Below are 20779 nucleotides of genomic sequence, written 5' to 3'. Positions count from 1 at the left end.
TGTTTAAATTTAGTAGCTTGGTTTGAGTGAAAGCCTTCAACTTCAGCATGGCTTACAGATCACATGACTTATGGTCATCCATGTATAGAAAGTATAAGCAAAATCCAAACAAAGTCAGTCCCTTGGCAAACAACATGTGGTTATTAATTTGCATTGTACATAAATGAAAGCTTGGATTAACATCAATGAAGCTGAAATAGACGTGCTTTAATTTGCTTGGTTCACACTATAGCACTGGAAGAAGAGTCGGCTTATCTCTTTAATCACTAAAGGCAATTGGCTTTGACATCAACTACACATGATGAGAATGGCTTCTAAGCTCCCTCACCTGTTAAGCTGCAGCAGGAATCAAATACTATGATTCAGTAATTTGATAACCGTGGGAACTCCAGCCCTAATTGCATGATTTCCATTTTAACAGATTAGGGATGCCAGCATTATACCAGGTAGATACCATTACACCATCTGAATCCATTAAAGAGATAAGTCAACTCGACAATTACTGATCAAAGTCAGTGTTTATATAGGACTACATGAAAAGAATAGACTGACAGCTGACAGACTTTGATGTTGAAACTGTAAAGTTAACTTTCAATACTTGAACACATTTTACAATTTGTCTGTGCATGATTATAAACACACTTATTTTTTCCTGTACAGGGACAAATTTTATTGGCAAAATTGGCATATACTAGTGTAATGAAATCTCTGCAAAGTGGGCAACAATGTATGTTGAGTTTGAAATACTTTTATTAACATGTTAAAGTATACAGCTAGTTCCCAGAAAAGGAAACAACAAATATTTCTCAAAAAATCTTTTGAGAAATATTGTTTCTTCATTTTCTAATAACGCAGATAATGCCTGCAAACATCAATCACTCAATCAGTTAGCATCACATCAATGTACAACAAAATTTAGGCCTACAGTGCTGAGAATCCTCAAACTGCAGTACATGTTTATTTCAAATGATATTGGTTATATCAGCATAGGTCGGGGTATTTTGATTCCTGCAATAAACATTTGTAATGATGTTGATTACATTTATTCTTAATGAAAGAAACTTTTAGTTCCAATAAAGTCTGAAGAAAATTATGAAACATACTGAAGCACATACACTGGTCCAATCTCAATTTGTAGTTCCTTCAATTTCTGAAAACAGAATACATTTTGTTCAATTTGATGAGGAAAAACCAGAGACAAACCGTTAACTATATTTCTTTTATACCCATATTTTCCAAACAAAAATAATGTCCTTATATGCATAAGTGATGAAAAAGTGGAAATGTTATTTACAATATATTTTGGAATACTTTAAAGTACACTGCAAATTATATTCTGATGTACAAATTGCACTAATGTATGGACACAAGTGCAGCCATTTCATGAAGGGCATTAACTCTGCATGAATAAAGTATCTACCATTATCTATCTATTGATCAATTGATCTATCTATCTGCTTATACACACAATATATATATATATATATATATGCATCTCGTGTACTCTATACTAATTGTATTCCAGTATCAGAAAATTTTAGAAAGCAAGCAGTCATCTTGTTACTATGGAAAATGTTACAAGTGTCATTATAATTGCAGTCATTTAACATTACAAGACTCTGAGAGTCTTCTAAAAAAAATAAACTAAGCATTGCATTTCTCTGCTGAGCACTCACCATCAAAAATATGATTGCATCATCATTTGCAAGATGGGATAATTTGGAGAAAGCAGCTATTCTTAACTTTGTCTTCTTTTTAAGATCCTTTAATTCATGTAGATGACCTTCAAGAGAGGTTATTCTCGTTTTCATTTCTTCTTTCATTTTATTTTCTGCTGACATTTTTCTCTGTCCCATTTCCTTTGCCACTTGTACATATCTCTGAACAAGTTCAGTCTTTTTCTCTTCCACCCTTCTCTGAGTATACATTTGAATAAAATAAGAAGAAAACAAGAAATGAATGTGAATGAACTTAAATATTTAAATACATTAATTGCGCTGATTGTCTGCTAAAGCTTGTAAAATATTCATATATTAATACTGCTGCATTCTTAATGTGCATTTTTTGCAAATATTTGATTCCATTTTAAACAAACTGTAATAATTTCTTGTTGTAATGTAATGAAACTCCAATGACACTTTTAATACTGAATTCCAATATTATCTTTTAGATACATTATTTTTACAAATAACCAGAATGCTGTGTTTGATTGAAGGTATGTGCTCAAATTTCACATAAATGATCAGTTTTAAAAGTTCAGATCAACAAATTGTATTATTAGTCAAGTGTAATTTCCTTGTTTCCTCCACTATAAGTATAAAGCCAAACTTTGGAAACAATTTTTCAGATCCATTTACATCAATAAAAAATAAATTCAAGTTAAAAGAAAATTATCTATTGTAACATTACACTGTCATTGTTTTGTTTTTAAATGCTTGAATTATTTTCTTTTAATATGCAACCATGGTTAAAATTGATCAAGCCGAAAAAGAAAATTACATGTATATAATGTACTACATTTCCAGTGCAGTGTAGAAACACATTTTTAAAATTACTGAAAAATATGGAACAACAAAACATAATGAAAGACACTGACTTGGTCATTTTGATTTTTATGGATTCAGCTAAAAGCAAATTATATGAACTCTGAAACTAAATACACTGGTTACAATCACATTTTCCACTTTAGCATAATGTTTATAAAGCTATAAAGAATTTCTTTTATATATATATATATATATATATATAGAGAGAGAGAGAGAGAGAGAGAGAGAGAGAGAGACAGAGACAGACAGACAGACAGACAGACAGTTGTTGTTGTAGGGTTTAACGCCATTTCTCAGAACACAATAGGCTATACATAGTGGCCAGTATTAATGGTGGAGGAAGAACCCGGGAGGCTATCTCACATACCCATATTGGCAGTGATCCGTAACAGACAGCGCTTTAGACCACTCAGCCACTCAGGGCCCCGAGAGACAGACAATCAGACAGACTTACCTGTATGGTTTCTATTTGACTGGTTATATCAGCCACTCCCTTAGCTAGGTCTTTGTTTTCCTCCTCAAGCCTTCGAAGAATACACTCAAACTCCTCCTAAAAAGAGGCAAAGAAACTTATGTTACTCAATTTACTGCAAATAAATTATAATGTTGTGTATCTGCTTCATAGATGTACTTATAATCCATAATAGCACTCTCAAGAATGAAGCAGTTAATACTGCATTACCAAACCTCACTAGATGTAAAATGGGAGTTATATATTTTACCCAATCATAAATGGATGGCCCAGTTCCCACCCCTTTCATTGGACCCATGTAAACCATAGTGAAAATTATATTTGCTGCGCCATCATGGAAAAATATTTATTTTCATTTAGAATGCAGAGGTCTCGGAAACGCTTAACCATGCGTATTTGGACGGCAATTATTTATCTGGAATGCAGAAAATCACTTAGGCGGGAGTCCTCCATATGCATGTAATATGTGTGCGGCAAAGTTCAAAGATATGCCAGCCCTGCTTTGTGCGAAAATGTGTTTATCAGTTAACTGTGCTGATATTTACAATGACAGAATTCAGTACTGAAAGTTGTACATGTTGCCATTATAAGAGTACATCAAAAGAACATGATGCAATAGCTGGGTGGCAAGTTCAAAAATTTTGACTGGCGATTGGGTGAGAATATGTACAGATATTACAATGATTCAATTCATCAGAGGCAGAAAGACCTAGAGATTTACATGTGGTTATTAAGAGTACATTAAATAAACAACTTTAGCTTTCAGTATAATGTATTCCATCCTGAATGTAGCGGAATAAGCAGTGCACGTGACCTCGGAATCAAGACATGTCAAGACTTAGACAAAATGCAATTCACAAATTTGGATAAGTGTTTTGGGTTTAAATGGCAAACTGACGATGATTGTAATGAGATTCAGAAGACTGCTAAAGTTCTTAAAATTGTATGTTCAAATGGGACAGTTACAGCTAAGTGTAAGAAAGTGTGTGATGCCTAGCTTACTGTTTGGAACAAGTCCTAACTTAGATTGACAAAATTCAGCCTCACTCTGATGGACAAACAAGAGCTAATAATGTCGGAGTTATAAAGAATGTAGAAATTAAACTCAAGGGCAAGCAATAGTTCTTGTAATTTTCATAGTTTTTAGGGAGTGGACTGCAACTTTTGCTCTTGGTACTCCTATTTTAACCAAAATGGGAGTCCTGGACTCCTAGTTTTAAAATCCTAGTGAGACCTCTGGAATGTCTCACTAGTTATAATGCCCTGAGTGTTAACTATAGTGGCAAATTACATATCCTGCCTCACATTAAACCACTAATGGTTATAAGTACATGTATCTGGCTATGCATATCTTCTTTAAAAAATTCCTATGTCTGAGCATCAACAAGTAATTATATTTGTTAAGTGTGTATTCATATTAATGGGGATCACAAGTGGCCGAGTGGTCTAAAGCACTCACCATTATGGAAACTGCTATCTCACTTGTCTGCATGGGTTCAAGTCTCAGGCTCGACCAATTTGTTTTACAACTGGCACATGAGAAAGCTTGCCAATAGCTTTTCCTGGATCAGTGTTTCTTAACAGAGTTTTACCGGGTTTTTCCTCCACCAGTTACATTGGCCAAGATGCAAAGCCTATCTAATGCTGAAAATGGCACTAAACCTGCACAGCAACAACAAAACAATGATAATCCTATTAATGAACTGAAGTAGATGTTGGTAGCAGTGTTAGCCTTTTGCCTGCCATGGTGCCTCCCAGGGCAGTTAAAGTTACTAATCAGCTAAATTTTCTAGCTTAAATATGAAACTAGCTAGGGATTTTTTTTCAGATGGAACATCATCAAGATACACTCCACAAATGTGATGCTCCTCTGACTTTGTTCATATATACTTTAAGTGATCAATAAAGTGCATTTTTTTATGTAATCAGATTGTATGTCTATTCTGCCTTCACAGTCCAAATGACTATGGAAACATCAATTAAATTTTGTTTAAGAGTGTATGATTGAAACCAACGTGGTTTAATAGATGTTACCATCACTAGATATATAATAATGTCCAGAAGTTTACTGATTGAATGCAAGGACATTACCAATATCCAAACATCCTTTATATTTGTTATGTTTTATAAGCCTATCATTATTAACATCACTAAAGTGAAATGTGTGTAGCATAATTTGAGGTTGAACCAATTGTGCCCCCAAACATTTTAACACTTTTGCTAGCAGGAGTTTTTCCACTAATGTCTTTGGTAGTAATAATAGTCAACCACCTGCTGCTGCAAAATATACAGTACATTATACTGGGAAAGGGCAATAGCCTGGGAGGCAGTGATATGCCTCTTAGAGAGGCACTGGAAAACAGTGTCAGTAAAAGGTAACAACCTTTTACTCCTTCATATGTTGTGGGCATGTCCAGACAAAAGTTAATTTTTGCAGTCTGAGACCGCACATTAAGACAGATGCATTACGTCATGTGTTAGTTTAGTTTGAACTCTGATATTACATTGTTTTGATTCACCCTGGAAATGTGGTCTGTATTGTTTAGTTATGATCCTGCATGTGTGCAGATTTCATTTTCTTAAGCTTTTGTTTTCAGATGCCTGGAGAGAATTTTGCCAACAATTGCTGGTAAACAACAGGTTATAGAAACGTGAAGAAGTACAGACTGATGGGAATGAAGATGGAGACTAATAAACTGAGTCCTACAACTCCTGTGACAGTAGGCATACTTCCAAGTATAATATCAACAATGTCAAGCATGCTGACCACATGCATATATTGTTTGCAGTGATATATCACCAGTCATGGATTTCCACATGCAGCTTGCCTTCAAGTTCCTATATTCCTTTTAGGTGAATGTGCTGGGGGCATACAACAGTTTTGGGAATCTCTGGGTACAATGGAGAGGGGGTGCAAAGGAAAGGTTATTGCAGATAATGCCTACAACCTCCCGTGTCTGTACTTGGTAGTTTGGGCCCCGAGTGGCAGAGTGGTCTAAAGCGCTCTCCATTACTGATCACTGCCATCTCACCACTGTCTGCGTGAGTTTGAGTCTTGGATTCGGCTAATGTGGATATGTGAGAGTAGCTTCTCATGGGTCGGTGGTTCTCTCCGGGGTTTTCCCGGGTTCTTCCTCCACTAATAATACTGGCCGCCATGTATAGCCTATCGTGTGCTAAAAAATGGTGCTAAACCCAACAACAACAACTTGGTACTTTGGGATTTTGTTTCTGTCGCAGTAAAAGTGCAATAATATTAAGCAAGCTGGCCAGAGGTTCATCTAAGGGCGCCCACTCTGGTTGGTCCCAGTGTTCAATGTCTATTTGCTTTGTATCTTCCATTTTCATGTGAAATGGGGCATGCCAACTCAATGCTGGTGCAAATACTCTACCACCAGGGCTTTGTATTCTTAAGTGACATTGTTAGCTGAGGGAGGGTTGATGCTAATGTGACTCAAAGAGCAGTAACCTCATCCCATCTTGTATACTTGCTAAGGATTAGTGGCCTTTGCTGAGCACTGGGATATGGGTCAGCGCCAACATCAAGGCCAGAAGGTTGGGATGGTCCTCACTAATGACAGCCTTGAGATGCTTGCAATGCTACCACCAAAGAAGCCAGCAACATGGAGACTTACATAATCTCAGCAGAACAATACTAGTGCTTCATTTCAAGGAGGGTAGTGTACTCCAGCATATTAACTGGCCATTATTTTTCATGTAAACTTCTTTTTAGTAAATATAGTAAGTTCATCATTGCTGCCTATCTGCACCTATTTGGTTAATAGTACAAAGATACCCTTAGGTCTCCCAACAAGAATAATGTGCATTGAGTGGTATTGTTTTTCCATAAGAATATTTTGCATTGTATTAATTTGACTGAGGTGGACATGAAGCTACATGATATTGGTAAACTCTGGAGGAATGCGTGCTATGCATGCACCTTCTTTTGATATTAGAATCTTGGTGGAACCTGAGTTAAACCCAAGGATGCAGTCTAATGGCGTGGGAAGCTTGAAAGCCATAGAGCAAAGTCATAGCTGGAAATGAGCCAGTTGCCATGAATTTGTCACTTTCAATTTTGGTATCATTACATGTATATGTTTTGCTATTGAGCTGAACAGGGCATATGACTGACTCTGGGCATGTGGTGAAATAAAAGATGGGGCAGCATTTCTGATCAACCCTGAGCACATTTGTGACAATTATCTTGATCCCTTGTTATCAAGCCTTGCAAAAGGTTTTAATAGCACCATCCTGCTCTTTGTGCTGAATGATTGCACTTTTCTAGTGGGTAACTCCAAAATGTGGAAATGGTCCTCAGAAAATCTGTCCAGCATTTGGGTCATTTAACTAAAAACAAAGTTGTATCCAAAAGACATTTGCGAGAATATGTCTTACACTGAGCTCTATTACTGTAATGATGAATATTATTAATTCAGTACCATAGAGACATCAGGCATATTAATTTCTTAAAATGAAATATTCTGAAAACTACATTAACAGAGGTGGTAGTATTATATAACCAGTAACAACGCAAGGCCACGGATGTTGAAACATCTGTCAAGACAAAGAAGCACAAGACTGGCAAGCAAAGCACATCAAATATGAGTGACCACATATCGGCACATCAAAAATAGGCATGACCACCTATCAGAGCTTCTAGTGCACCAAAATAATATATTGGAAGCATTCTTATTTTTTTTACTGATGCTTTATTTGATGATAAACTAGGGCCTTTGGATGCAAGCATTTAATTTTCTATTCCTGGCTTTTTGATCCTGCTGCACCATCAAAACAAGACTAAACTTTAGGTCATCAAGGTTTCCTAGTTCCCTTGAGAAATCAGTGTGTACCCTAAGTGTCACAGCATTAAGAAATGCCAATGCATCAGCTTCAAACTCAAGCTTTCCAGTCATTGTAGTCTTTTACAACCATGTAGACTATAACCTGCTGCTCCTCAAAGCCAGGCAGCTGCTCTCACCTTTCAATCGAGCATGGTGCTGGGACAGGCATCTACAGTTAGCAAATGAATACTTCTCAGGATTTCTGCTTGGATTATTGGTTAGCTAAATCTGATAAACTTCTGGCACCCACCAAACTTAAGTTGGAGCTGGTCACTTTCTCAGTGACTGGCTTAATATCCTCTTTTGCATATGGCAAGATCAGGGCATCACAATTCACTTTGTGTTAACTTCCAGTTTGTTAGCAGGCCAATCAGATTTGTGATACCATATACAATGCATATTGCAAGTTGTGCTTGTCCAATATTTTTTAATTTAAAGCAACTGTTTAGGCCATGTTAAATGGTGACCTTTACAAAAACAAGGGCGACCGCAGTGACTGTAATTTTTACAGAGAGATCTCGCTCCTGAGCATTATTGGTAAAGTGTATGCCAGCATCATACTCAACAGGCTGCAGTTGCTGACAGACCATGTGTACCCAGAATCCCAGTGCAGCTTCAGAGCAGGCAGGTCGACAACAGACATGATCTTCTCCCTACGACAACTCCAAGAGGAGAGCAGAGAGCAAGGTAAACCACTCTACATGATGTTCATTGACCTCACCAAGGCATTTGACTTGGTCAGCAGGAAGGGCCTTTTTGAATGTCTCAAAACTCTGCAGCATGATAATCTCTTTCCATGCAGGTATGAAGGGAACAGTCCTGTATGATGGATCCTCCTCAACCTCCTTCCCGATTAACAGGAGCGTGAAGCAGGGCTGTGTGCTGGCACCAACCCTTTTTGGGATCTTCTTCTCCCTGCTCCTGTTCTATACCTTCAACTCACTGATGGCATATATAAACACACCAGGTCCGACGGGAGGCTGTTCAACCTGGCATGACTGCGCTCGAAGACCAAAGTGAGGGCTGTGTTCATCAGGGAGATGCTTTTTTGCATATGACGCGGCTCTTGTGACCCACACCGAGAAAGCCCTCCAAAGACTGGGAGACCATTTTGCTGATGCCTGCATGCAGTTTGGGCTCGCCATCAGCCTGGAAAAGACAAATCTCAGCATGCAAGATACCACCATTGCCCCTTCCATCACAATCAACGGTGTCACCCTGGAAGCAGTCAACGACTTTACCTACCTGGGGTCAACCAACAGCAACACTCTGGATCTGGACAGAAGGCTTGGAAAGGCAAACACCATCATGGCATGACTAATGAAGAGGGTGTGGGAAAACAACAAGGTGACAGAGCACATCAAGGTCCAAGTCTACCAGGCCTGCGTTCTCAGCACCCTTCTATATGGAAGTGAGACCTGGAGTACCTACATGAGGCAAGAGCACCAGCTCAACTCTTTCCATATACAGTGCCTAAAACGCATCCTGAAAATCAGCTGGCAAAACTGTGTCCCACACAGCGAGATCCTGCAACGTGCAAGTACCCCCATCATGTACTCTCTGCTAAGCAAACACCACCTTTGATGGCTGGGACATGTCCGACGCATGGAGGACGGGAGGCTGTCAAAGGAAATCCTATATGGACAGCTGTTTCAAGGATGTGTGCAAGAGGAACATGAAGGCATGCGACATTTCACCCGATGGCTGGGAAGTGCTAGCTGAGGACCGAGGCACCTGCAGACTGACGGTAAACAAGGGCATATCAGTCGCTGATGCGAGGAGAGGCCAGTTGGTGGCAGAGAAATGTGAGAAATAAGAACATGGCAGCAACCACAGTAACTCAGACTTCCCAGTATGTCTGCACCAACTGCAATAGGGACTGTCACTCGCGTATAGGCCTGCACAGCCATAGCAGATGATGCCAACACCCCAGAGACAGACAACACCCCAAGGGCACTATTCGCATGGTCTCTCGAGACTGAGTCACCAATGATGATGAAATGTTGACCCAATACCAAACACTACATATACTGTACAACAATCTCTATAGGAAAATTATTTAAAGACATTATTCCAATCTTTAACACACAATACATATTTCCTATAAAAATATTTCATCCAAATAAAACCTAACCAAAAGCTGCCAAATAACTGATTACATTTTATATGTCTTTTTGTTTATATTCATCATATACTTTACTGTGTGACTACACCACTTCATGCAAATCTTATGAGCTGCCAAAATTCCTACCCCCCACCTCCAGCATGATTAAGTCTTTTCTAGATTCTGCCAATGCATACCACAATACTCAACAACAGTTTTCCCACATACATAGTCCAATAGTTATCTCCTTGCTTCCATGTTTCAACTAAGCTCTTTTGTTGATACTCTTTAAAAACATGTCTGCACATATGATACATAATTACATAATTCATCCATATTAATCCAAATAAATTTTATCATGCCAACAATATTTCATTGACAGATATCAATAATAACTATCAGATACCCTTTTACACAAATTTTGCAAGCAGCATTTTCAGTACCACGTCTACAGAAACAATCTGCAGTCATAATGGCTGGCAACAAGGAAGTATTGATTTGTGTAAAACAACACTTTATGTTTCCTGAGGGTTGTGAGGCCTGAGCCCTTGGGGAGGGGGGACTTAACATTCTCATGAAGCTTATTACCATAAAACAAAAATATATAAGCATATAGTTAAACAAGTTTGATATTATTATTGTCAGTGAGACATTGTTAGATGTAGATCAACTACAAAACAAAATTTATTGATACAGAATTTTCAGGCACTAATCTGTCCAGATAAAAACAGAAATGGAGGTAGCATAGCCATGTGTTTCAAAACAGGCATTCCCTTTATTGAAAGGAACAATTTATTAATACCAAACCTTGAAGCCCTATGGGTTGTAACAAGTCTTAACAGAAGACAAATGCTAATTGGCACTTTTGTGGACTGATTCAATTAATGGACTTTCAATTGAACAAGCAAACCAATATGTCAAAATATAATATATGCCTTATTAGACTTTAACAAATACCACCTGGTATCTATAATATATAGAAATATTACACATATTTTGAATACATTTATATCATTTAATTGATACATGTAAACTTACAAGAATTACTAGCCATAGCTACACAAATTATGACCACAAGACTTTGATTTGGTGTAGTTTTTTAAATAATGATCTTTTCAGAAATCATTTGTCATCCATCAGTAGATGTTGATGCATTAAACTAAAAACTACCATTAAGAGGGCTTGCCAGTAGCTTCTCGTGGGTCGGTGGTTCTTTCCAGGGATTTCCCGGGTTCTTCCCCCACCATTAATACTGGCCGCCATGTATAGCCTATCGTGTGCTGAAAAATGACATTAAACCCTACAACAACAACAACCATTAAGAGGCATTTTCTCTTTGACTGTACAAAATATGTAAACCTGAGAAAGTGAACCATATGAATATTACCCTATATAACCCCTTGTAATCAGCTGAAGTCAATGAGATCTTCAAGGCCGAGTAACCATAAATACATATAATTACAACAAAGAGATCTTCCTGATCACTGTTTGTGTCCTCAATTTAAGCTGCTATATCACAGGCATGTAGTTGTTTATTATAATTATATACCACCCCAAGCTAAGGCTAATAATGTCCTTTGTCTACCTCCCTACTGCACAAATGCCAACTTTATATACTTTTTTTTACATGTTTTTCTCACCTGTTGATTTGGTAGTATACAGTAACATGTTTCTGCTGTAAATGCTAGTTACTGTGTCACATTATTTCAATATTACAAGTATAATTTTCTTTTACTATCACCTTTTCACACTCTTATGTTTGCAATTTTATGCCATTATTAATCACATCCGCCACAATATACAGTAAATAGTATTGTAAGTGAGGAGAGGGCTTGGAATAAGCTTAATGCTTGCTGCTCAAAAAGTATCTCTTGTTCAACTTTATGTACTTTCCACATTGACTTCTTTAGATAAATACTGCTTAAACCAAAATCATCATGGGTAAAAAGATTTAATACTCCATTCTACTAGTTTTGCAACTATTTTGATATAAATACCTTTAAACTTAAAGATCAACTTAGGATACTGTAAATGTTAACGCAAAATGCTAAAGAAAAAGTCTTTCATACCACCCTAACAACAGTGTGAAACAATTAGTCAATATCCAATATTTTGTTTTACTTTTATTGTTGAGTTTATTACAGTAATGCTTTCCCTATATGTGACGGTCCTCTTTTTTATCTGAACAGGTCATTCAGGTTTTGCAGTTAATTTGTACACAAAAGATATAGGAGTTATGGGATAATGACCAACAGATGCATAGAACATTGACTTTTCATTTATGAACTAGAAGTATATCTTACCCTTCTTTGCCTTAAAGCTGACTGTAAATCAGTTGTGTCATGATGCTCATGGTTTCTATATTTGAAATGTTGGTCTCCCTTAAGGCAAATTTCATCACAAGACATGCAGTACCTCGCTCTTCTGGACTGGTTATATTCCTCACGTTCATGTTTCTCTAAGTTTGGATCCATGATGTGCACAAACTTGTGATTAGCCAGAAGTCCCGTCTTTGGATGCTTTTGTTCCAGACACATTCTGCAGTAATTAGATTGGCATTGCAAACATTTCTTTATTGCCCTTCCCTTTTTACTCAACTCGCAAAAGTCACATGGAAGACCTTTGTCTCCTTTCATTGTCTCCTGAAATTTGTACACTATCGATGCAAGAATAAAATTCTTTGGCAAGGACTCCATGTGTGTTTCATCCTTTGCTTGAAAGCAACGTTTGCAACTTGGACACTGGAGCATGCAATCAGTATCATTTCCCTTCTTAGAACAAAGGGCCACAATGCAGGACTTACAAAGGGAATGCTGACATGGAAGAAGCAGGGGATCTTTGTAAAAATCCAAACATACTGGACATTTCAGCTCCTCTTCTCTAGCTGCCTTTGCCATCTTTTATCATTGGTTATCTGTAATGAAATATGAGTATTGGAAGTATATCTAGTCACAAGAACATAATTTGGATGAATGCAAATATACATAGTTATAATATTTAAATTTTCATCACACATCATCAAAAGAAATTTTACCCAACTGTAATAATAATCAACATGAAACCTGGTTAAAACCAGGACAAGGTTCAACTGACACTATTTCCAACAAGACTTTAATTAAAAGTCAATTTAAAGCTGGTGATTAAATATATAACAAAAGTATTTAAGTACAGTGAAACATTTTAACAATTACATCATGAAAAACAGTCAGGAATGTATTTACAAGACCACCATGACAAGCATTTTTAATACCTGACAACCAGTGTTCATCACCATGTAGTGTGAATGCCAAGACTTTCATCACAAGTTATATCAGATGCTCTACATCATCAAAACTGGCTGGTTTGCTAGCTTTGTTGGTTTTAATGACACTTCAAAAATATTACTGGCTACACGTATATAATACCAAGAAAATGAGAGTTACACAAAAGTGCTACTATCTAAGACAGACAGTCAATATGGGTTAGACTGGTAGGGTATCAAATATGCAATCCCTGAATCATGAGTCTGATGTTTTGCCATCTGACCTACAGTGGCTCCCTAAAAGTGGCTTGACACATGTCTCACAAGGGAAAAGAAATTAACTGTCTGCATTGGAAACTAACGTTACCGAATGATTAAGTTTTGCATGGTTACTTTTTGATTCTGTAGGCATGTAAATTGTGGCCTGTAACTTAAAAGTGAAGTTTCCATGTAGTCATTGGCTCATAGCAGTATTTATACATGCACCAATCATACAACAGGTGTTCATCTTGTTCTTACAATTTTGTGGATGCATCAACTTCCTTTCTCAAACACCCTAAGTTGTCAACATAATCAAGAATTTCCTAGTGAACCAATGTCCTAAACGCATGTTTACCTTCATTAGTAATGATCTTAATATTTAATCTATAATCACAGAGAAATATTAGGCATGTATTATGTTGTTTACAGATTAAATGTCACTAGCCAGGTAGGCCCTTAACTCGATTGCTGTTTTTATAGTTGTTATAAGGTTTAATGCCATTTTTCAGCACAAGATAGGCTATACATGGTGGCCATTATAAATGGTGAAGGAAGAACCTGGGAAAATCCTGGACAAAACCACTGACCCACGAGAAGCTACCAGCAAGCTTTCTCACATACCACATTGACTGAGCCCAAGACTCAAACCCCTGCAGACAGAGGTGAGATGGCAGTGATCCATAATGGTGAGCACTTTGGACCACTTGGCCACACAATTACTAACCAAGGTCGACATAATAGAGACAAACATAACATATGATCATGGAAAAAGATAAACATACATTAAGAATTAATTATGGATAACATCCGATAATCTAGTGGACCTCGTAATAATGAAAATGAAGAAAATTATAACATAACTAATTGGTGGTGTCATCTTTGTTAAAATATGAAAGACATTTTACAAATCTTTCTTTGAAGCAAGTGTGTTTGTGTGTGTGTGTGTGTGTGTGTCTATATATGTGTGTGTGTATACACACATACACAAACACAGACATAAGGATCAATTGGATATTGTAAAAGAGTAATGATAAAAAGAGTAGCATATTGTTATTATTTGATATAATATAGCAATGGTGAAACTAAGGTAGTCCAGAAATGCAAGCAAGTAACTTTAGTAACTGATTGGTGGAGATCCATTTCTTAGCATTGGACTTCCACAGTACCATCAATCATCCCTGGAATTTCCTCTTTTGTTGATGCTGGTATCTCCTAACTCAGAGTTTACCCTCAGATACCATCTAAACTAAAATTATCACTGTTTGTTTTTACTTTGTTTGATGTGACCACTCTGGTGGCCTTTAGTGGTTAGAGCTTCTGCCTTGGATACGGGAGGTTGTGGGTTCAAATCCCAACCAAGTCATACCAAAGACTAATAAACATGGTACTAACAGCTTCCTTGCTAAGTGTTCAGCATTAAGAGGTTAGTGTTAGGACTGGTCCCCTAGTGTGAGGATAATGTGACTGGGTAGGAAATCATCCTACATGTCTCTGCAGCATGATGCCTCAGTGCTAAATATCACTATAAACTGTCACACTACAAACATCACAGTGATATGACTGAATACTGAAGTTGTTAAAGCTACGTTAAAAATCCAAATTGCACAGACACACTTTGTTTGATCATTGGGATCTTGATTAATTTTATTGGAAACACTGATACTGGGATAATCTGACCAAGAATTGACAGAACCCAACAATGCCACTAAGTATAATTGAAGCACTTTTGACGTTATTTGCCAATTTACTGAATTTAATACCATTCTAGAATAAAATAACTCTGCCAGCACTGGTTACAAGGAAGTATTATTATACTATAGATGTATTATTATATAAAAATATATTTAGAAATCAATATTTAATGGATTTTTTTAATATATGCTTTAAATTAAATAGTTTGAAATGTTTCAAAGTTTAAAATAAAAAATAAGTTGGTTTACTTGTTCAAGATTTTACTCTAAAGACAACAATTCAATGATAGTTCCAGTAGATACATATTTAATGATAACAGTGAAGTATGTCATGCTATCATTTACTCATCAATAACTCTTTACAATTCTTTTTACAAATATAATGCAAAAAGAGCAAGATTTGCATGAGATTAGATCAGTTTATATGCAATACTGTTTGATAGTGTTCACACTGGCCTGATTTATGAAAATTTAACTTTATATTTTCTTTAGTCAGCACGCTAAAGTTACTTTGGTTAACAAATCTAAATGCCATACTTCCTATCTATTTTATTCTGATTTCAGCTAGAACTTTGCTAAGAACTATATCTGATGTAAATTTCAAAGTTCAAAATCAACTTTTTTCATTCTCTTACTGTGCTTGCGGAAAGAGTAATACTATAACTACCAAGTCAGGTATGTGTTGTCCTGTTTCTTTTCTTTTAATATTTCACATGGTCTGATTCAGCCTGGCATTTCTGTCAAATCAGCCTGTAATTTGGGTCTAATCAACCCTTAATTTGGTTTGAATCAGCCTGCATTGTTTCCTATGACTATCAAGCAATGCAACTGGCAAGTAACAGGTTGAATTTCATAAACAATGTAGTTTTGTTTTATCTTTCTGCAGATTAAGGACAGCAAAACATTACACTTGCAATTGGTGAGAAAATAAGATTATCCTCCTATCGATTCCATGCAGGTACGTCTCGATGAAATGTTAAGTTTGCTAGGTTTACTACTAAACTGCATAGGAGGATCAAAACATACCCTAGTAAAATGTGCTCAAGTCAAAATATACCCAGATCAAAATGTACTCAAGTCAAAATGTACCCAAATCAAAATGCACTCATGTCAAAATATACCCAAATTAAAACATTAACATGTTGAGGTTCGGACATTTCGTGTTTTAGTTTTAGATGTTGAATGTTCTATATATGAGTAAATTTTACTTCTCAGTAAGTTGTGAATAGGCGTGGCTGTTTTTAGATTGCTGTTGTTTGATCATCATAGAAACGTTACTTTAAATAATGTAACAACTTAGCTTTTGAAATTTCCTTTGATTATGAGAGCTCTTTAAATAATTTAATTTGGAATAATTCAGCACAATAGTCTAAGAGGTGTAATTTGCAAACCAAATCCATCTGTAAGGGATGAAAAATAAAGAAGCCAAATAGATAGATAGATAGACAGACAGACAGACAGAAAGACAGATAGATAGATAGATAGATAGATAGATAGATAGAGAGAGAGATAGATAGATAGATAGATAGATAGATAGATAGATAGATAGATAGATATATAAATATATAGATATATATAGATATATAGATAACTATGGAAAATGAGATCTGGTGCATGAACAGGTAAATTCAAGTAAAAACTTTTCTTGGATAAAACAAAAAATGTGTTTAAACAGCAAAACAATATATAGCACAAATGTGGGTTATTCAGATTTGCACAGAAATGGAAGCAATATACACCAGTAAACACCCATGGACAAACAACATTGAAGGATACTTCACCCGGTGGTGAGTAATATTTTATGGAATATTTTCAAATTATTAAAATCCAAATAAATTAAAACATACATTTCTTTATGTAAATAGTGTTATGACTATCAAATAGTAATAAACTTTATGTTTTTGTTTTAATTATGTGTAATAAAATCATAGAATTATGAATAATACTCCAAGATTTATCAAATTGTTTTTTGTCACGCTTATAACATAATCCCTATTCTTCCTGATAAACTGAGTTTTCAGTAAAAACAAACAACAACAAAAAAAATAAACATCAACTGGTATCTGGTGGTGAAATTAAAATAAGATTCTGTACTTAAATATACCAATAAAAAAAATGTCAAAATCCATGTACAAATAATCTCCCACAAAATTAATATGCAACACAATTATTAAAATAAAAACAACAATGACATCCTAAAATTTTATTCTGAAATCTGTTACAGTTACTAGCTGTTTTGAAAAACAAGTAAATTCTTGGGATCATAAAGGTCAAACTGGATAATGTCTGTACCTGTGTTTTTTAAACCTTATATAAAGTTGTCAGTGATGCTTTTCAAACATAAAATTAAGCTTTGTGGATAGATCTAAATTATAATTTGTAAAATCATGTACATCTAGAAGTACACAAACAAATTACAAATACAGGCTATAAAAGATACAGGCAATAATTTAAAGCTTGTTGGCATCCCTTAATAGGTTTTCTACATTCTATACATAAAGACATGCTCCAGTGTACTGTGGTATTACAAATCTAAACTTCAAATATTACTGTTTCATATGTAAGAATTGCAATATATATACCAGACTACCATGCAAACACTTGCACGAGCTCCTAAAGTAAGACAATTGTCAGTGAGCACACTTTGTTATTTATCATTTCCACAAAGATCGCAGCAATGAAAGTGGTGAAAATTGTGATACTGACATCATGTAATCACTGTAGAGATTGAAAGTTGCTGAAAGTTAATTTGGATTTAGGTGAATTGTCACAGGTGTGTAATCATATTTTCCAGTTTAGTTGACCATATAACTGTTAACATTTGTAGAAATATGTGGATTTTAATGCAGCTCAATGTTTTATACATGTATTCACATTAAAATTGCTAGTATTTAACTGTGACACAGCAGAACATTTCATTGATGATTGAAGCTGATAAGCTACATAAATCATTGGGTCAAAGTCAACTTGGCTCAAATCATTATGGTTTACTTTATGCATGTAATAATATTTTTTTTATTTGGCAGGTGAACAGCTGAAAAAATATTTAGTTTTTAGTAAATGGCAGAAATCTGTCAGATATGGGAATGGTAACATTTTTTACTTTATGAGTATGTTTTGACTTGGGCACATTTTGACTTGGGTAAGTTTCAGTCATGGTACGTTTTGACTTGGGTATATCTTGACAGTAACTCATAAAGGTTACCCTTTGATAGCTGCAGTGTTGTAGCCTTGACTATGGTCCATGCAACTGGTTACTACCCATTGCTGAATTCCAAATTTTTGATAAGCAAATCACTCTGACCACAACAAAAATGTTAAAATATCTACAAATAGGTTGCAAAGGTCACAGGGAACTCAAAAGTGATGGTCATCTAAAATATTCTCACACCATCCAACTTGTTTGTACCCTGCTAAAGATTTTAAAAACAGAAGATTCCAAGGATGTATTAATACACAAAAAAGTCATTTTATTCATTGATTTATAAATTCCAACTTGCTTGTTGCCAGGGAGTCCCAAACACTGTCAACTTCTTGGTATTTTGAATCGAACAGGAGTTTCTCTAGCAACACAGTCACTATATTTGCATGGGCCAGCCCATGTTTTCAAGAAACAGATGTGATATAGTTCAACGTCTTTGATAATCTCAGTAATTTTGTTGTTACATCTCTTTGAACACACAGAAGAATTCCTCCTATTTATTTGTTCAATTTGTTTCTAAAATATTAATATTAGACGTTGTAAATACTGGACCCAGATGACACACTAGTTTTTACTGAAATGGACTATTCTAGAAACCAGAAAAGGATAGTGAACAGTCTGTCCGCTTGTTAATACATCAGGAGCAGAAGCTCCAGATTGCTTTGAAATGCCAATAAGTTGACAGTGTTAGGGACCATTTGGTGACAATCAGATTAGAAATTATAAATCAATGAACGAAATGACAAAGTTTTGTGGATATTTTTATATCGTTGATACTTTTTGCTTTTAAAATCAGCTTAGTACCTCAGTCATGAACACAATTGTAAAAGACCATAGCGATCAATAATTTTCATCTGGAAGTTTCTTGATGACAGTTTAGGTGCAGAGTATTCAATAATCAAGCTTTAACAGACTTCAGTAAAGCAAAATTTGTATTAAATTTTAAAACAACAATTTTTATTTAAGATGAGTAAATGTTTACACAGGACCTGTATGACTTAAGATTCTGACATTTTACCAGTAAAAAAGCCATTCATATTTTTTGACAATACGAAATAATTTTATCTGTACTGTAGATAGTTTTTCAAGAAACACTAAAGAACAACAACAAAACTGAAATACACACCAAAATAAACATATTTTAACCACAACGCACATTAGTATAAATGTTAATTGATTTTTATGTGTTTGAATAATGTTAAAAATGCAAAATAAAATTTTATTGCAGTGATTTGTATAGGTATTAGTTACATTTTTCTATTTATAACTCTTTTCATGCAAATGAAGTCACTCTGTCATGATTGGACAGCTTTTACCTTGTTTTGTGTGTCAGTTATGTCTTTATTTACTTTAAAATGCATATTGTATATGATATTTCTACCAAAAATATGTAAATACACATTCTGGATTTTCACAATCATAATCTTGCTCTTCTATTTTAAGCTCAAACTAATTTTCAATTTATCATACCTGTCCAATGGGGTAAAATCAAGCACGACCGAATGACAGCACTGCATGAATTGCACTAACAATTGGCAAAAAGAAAACATTTCTATCAACATTGTTTAAACCAAAGTTTGTTTTGATTATTTTATTATTATAATTATTAGTATTATTATTGCTAAAACAATTAGAAAGCATAATATGGTGTGCATTAATACATACGCCTAAAATGTGTAAATAATTTATTTTTAGCATAGTAACCACTGTAATTATATATTGTGTATATCATTGTATTTTATTGATACATGGTACTAATATTTGTATCCTTACTCTGAGGAGTCTGATGTTTTATCAATAAAGACAAAATCTGTGAGAATGCGAAATTACGTTATCTGAACCCTGTGCCCTACTTCACCATACAGGGGCTAATATCGATGCTTACAATTTAACTATCAGCCATATTAGTACATTAGTCCTACAATGTAAGACCGCGGCCCTGATATTTATAAATATAAGGTTCGTGACCTTACATTACTTTTTTTTTTACATGTATGACAAATAAATTGAGCAACGATATGAGCCCATGTACTTCACAACGCTGAGGTAGTCCTACAGCGTAAGACACATCATCTGATATTTTTGTTCTGGAGCACTAAAACAAAACCAACATCTGATATGTCTTATATTTTAGAACTACACGCTGAGGTTACGACTTCGTACCTAATAGATAACCATGTCAGATTGTTATGAGGGATCAGATATGAATGACACAATTCAAATTGACAATCTAGCAAGGAATAAAAATAATATTTGTATTGATACGTACAAGCTCCAGCAGTTTTACCAATGTTTCTATGGTTTTCTGTCACTCTAAAAAGAAAACATAGTTGTACTGCAAAACAATCATTGTTCTTTCCTTAGTTACCCTTCACAATTTCAATAACAATCCATAAAACTGGTCCTCTGTTCATATAT

At 35.3% G+C, this 20779-nt stretch overlaps 1 protein-coding gene across 1 annotated transcript; it reads right to left on the bottom strand.

The window, feature by feature from the left end:
• Positions 1 to 1090: 1090 nt before the first annotated feature.
• Positions 1091 to 20736, bottom strand: LOC149789457 (E3 ubiquitin-protein ligase MID2-like). Its single transcript, XM_089973608.1, has 5 exons — positions 20631 to 20736; positions 12270 to 12880; positions 3001 to 3096; positions 1677 to 1916; positions 1091 to 1150 (listed from the first exon to the last, which is right to left on the bottom strand). The coding sequence occupies exons 2-5, from the start codon at positions 12861 to 12863 to the stop codon at positions 1091 to 1093; spliced, it is 990 nt and encodes a 329-aa protein (XP_089829734.1). The 5' UTR covers positions 12864 to 12880; positions 20631 to 20736.
• Positions 20737 to 20779: the final 43 nt, after the last annotated feature.

The sequence above is a fragment of the Sinohyriopsis cumingii genome, chromosome 11 (genome assembly GCF_028554795.1).
Source record: "Sinohyriopsis cumingii isolate HCF-2022 chromosome 11, ASM2855479v2, whole genome shotgun sequence".
Taxonomy (NCBI): domain Eukaryota; kingdom Metazoa; phylum Mollusca; class Bivalvia; order Unionida; family Unionidae; genus Sinohyriopsis; species Sinohyriopsis cumingii.
The sequence above is the reverse complement of the archived record's forward strand: the minus strand, read 5'-3'. Positions and strand labels throughout refer to the sequence as shown.

What these genes read in the sequence shown, in the direction of transcription:
- LOC149789457 (XM_089973608.1), bottom strand. Translation starts at nt 12,863, where the DNA reads ATGGCAAAGGCAGCTAGAGAAGAGGAGCTGAAATGTCCAGTATGTTTG. An exon ending in GTCAAATAGAAACCATACAG is followed by an intron (nt 1,917 to 3,000) that starts GTAAGTCTGTCT and finishes ATGTATACTCAG; the next exon opens with AGAAGGGTGGAAGAGAAAAA. An exon ending in ATGCAATCATATTTTTGATG is followed by an intron (nt 1,151 to 1,676) that starts GTGAGTGCTCAG and finishes TTCTGTTTTCAG; the next exon opens with AAATTGAAGGAACTACAAAT.